The sequence below is a fragment of the Lottia gigantea genome, assembly GCF_000327385.1.
Source record: "Lottia gigantea unplaced genomic scaffold LOTGIsca_8, whole genome shotgun sequence".
Lineage (NCBI taxonomy): Eukaryota > Metazoa > Mollusca > Gastropoda > Lottiidae > Lottia > Lottia gigantea.
Window position 1 is genome coordinate 1,926,926 of NW_008710662.1, and position 1,098 is coordinate 1,928,023.

A 1,098-nucleotide genomic window follows, 5' to 3' on the forward strand; every position below is an offset into this window, starting at 1 on the left:
TATAAGTGCAATTATCGTCGCATTGTGGAAGCATATATATGTCAATTGTATTGCTAATTATGACGTAATTGAGTTGTTTAGCAATTCATTGCCTTCGGAAACCTTCTTCGGCATATCAACCTACAATACTGGCATCAAATAGCAAGAACAATGCATTGAATTGTTTTAAGCGGCGATTGTTATGACGTTGTATTATTGTTTATCTAAATTAGGCCTATGTATAACCGTGCTGTCATTCAGAGAACTGCCTTAAAGCTGCTCTCAAAGAAACATCGAAATTAAAAAAGAAATAGCATCATATACAGGCGTTAGGATAAGGGTTTGTAAAAAGGATCGCGTATCAAGATTCGAAAAATATGGAACGCTTCACGAATTTGCGTGTCATCCTTGTGCAGGGGCCATGCTAATCTTCTCTGTATCGTTCCAATTTTAGTATATGTATTACGTAAATAATACAATTGGAGAGCGGTTCGTAAGTCCATTAAGTACCCTAGACTTACCACACATCAAAGCTCCCTGGTAGGACCCAGTTACACTCTTTATCATCGTAATTGTGACGTATAAACAAACCCATGTGATAGAAAATGGTAAATTGCGCCTGCGCACTGAACTAAATAGAAATAGAACAAGGCAAAGTAGTTATATCTGTAAAAGTCGCCGACATCAAACAACCAAAAGAAAAACAACTAGGCGAAAATCAAAAGAGAAGGTAGGGGGGATTTGCGTGTCATCCTTGTGCAGGGGCCATGCGATTTCTTCTCTGTATCGTTGCAATTTTAGTATATGTATTTCGTAAATAATACAATCGGAAAGAGGTCCGTAATTCCATTAAGTACCATAGACTTACCACACATCAAAGCTCCCTGGTAGGACCCAGTTACACTCTTTATCATCGTAATTGTGACGTATAAACAAACCCATGTGATAGAAAATGGTAAATTGCGCCTGCGCACTGAACTAAATAAAAATAGAACAAGGCAAAGTAGTTATATCTGTAAAAGTCGCCGACATCAAACAACCAAAGGAAAAACAACTATGCGAAAATCACAAGAGAAGGGAGGGGGGATTTGATGTTGAAACATCACTTACACTTTAATG

At 37.8% G+C, this 1,098-nt stretch overlaps 1 protein-coding gene across 1 annotated transcript in view; it reads right to left on the reverse strand.

The window, feature by feature from the left end:
• The window catches only part of LOTGIDRAFT_155368 (hypothetical protein), a gene marked incomplete at both ends in the record, with an annotated part of 4,581 nt that extends 3,688 nt beyond the window's left edge, over window positions 1-893 (reverse strand). Inside the window, 2 exons of the mRNA XM_009066934.1 lie at window positions 501-605; window positions 848-893. Of these exons, the coding sequence (XP_009065182.1) occupies window positions 501-605; window positions 848-893 (151 nt within the window). The remainder of the gene's footprint in view (window positions 1-500; window positions 606-847) is intronic.
• Between the last annotated feature and the right edge of the window lie 205 nt (window positions 894-1,098).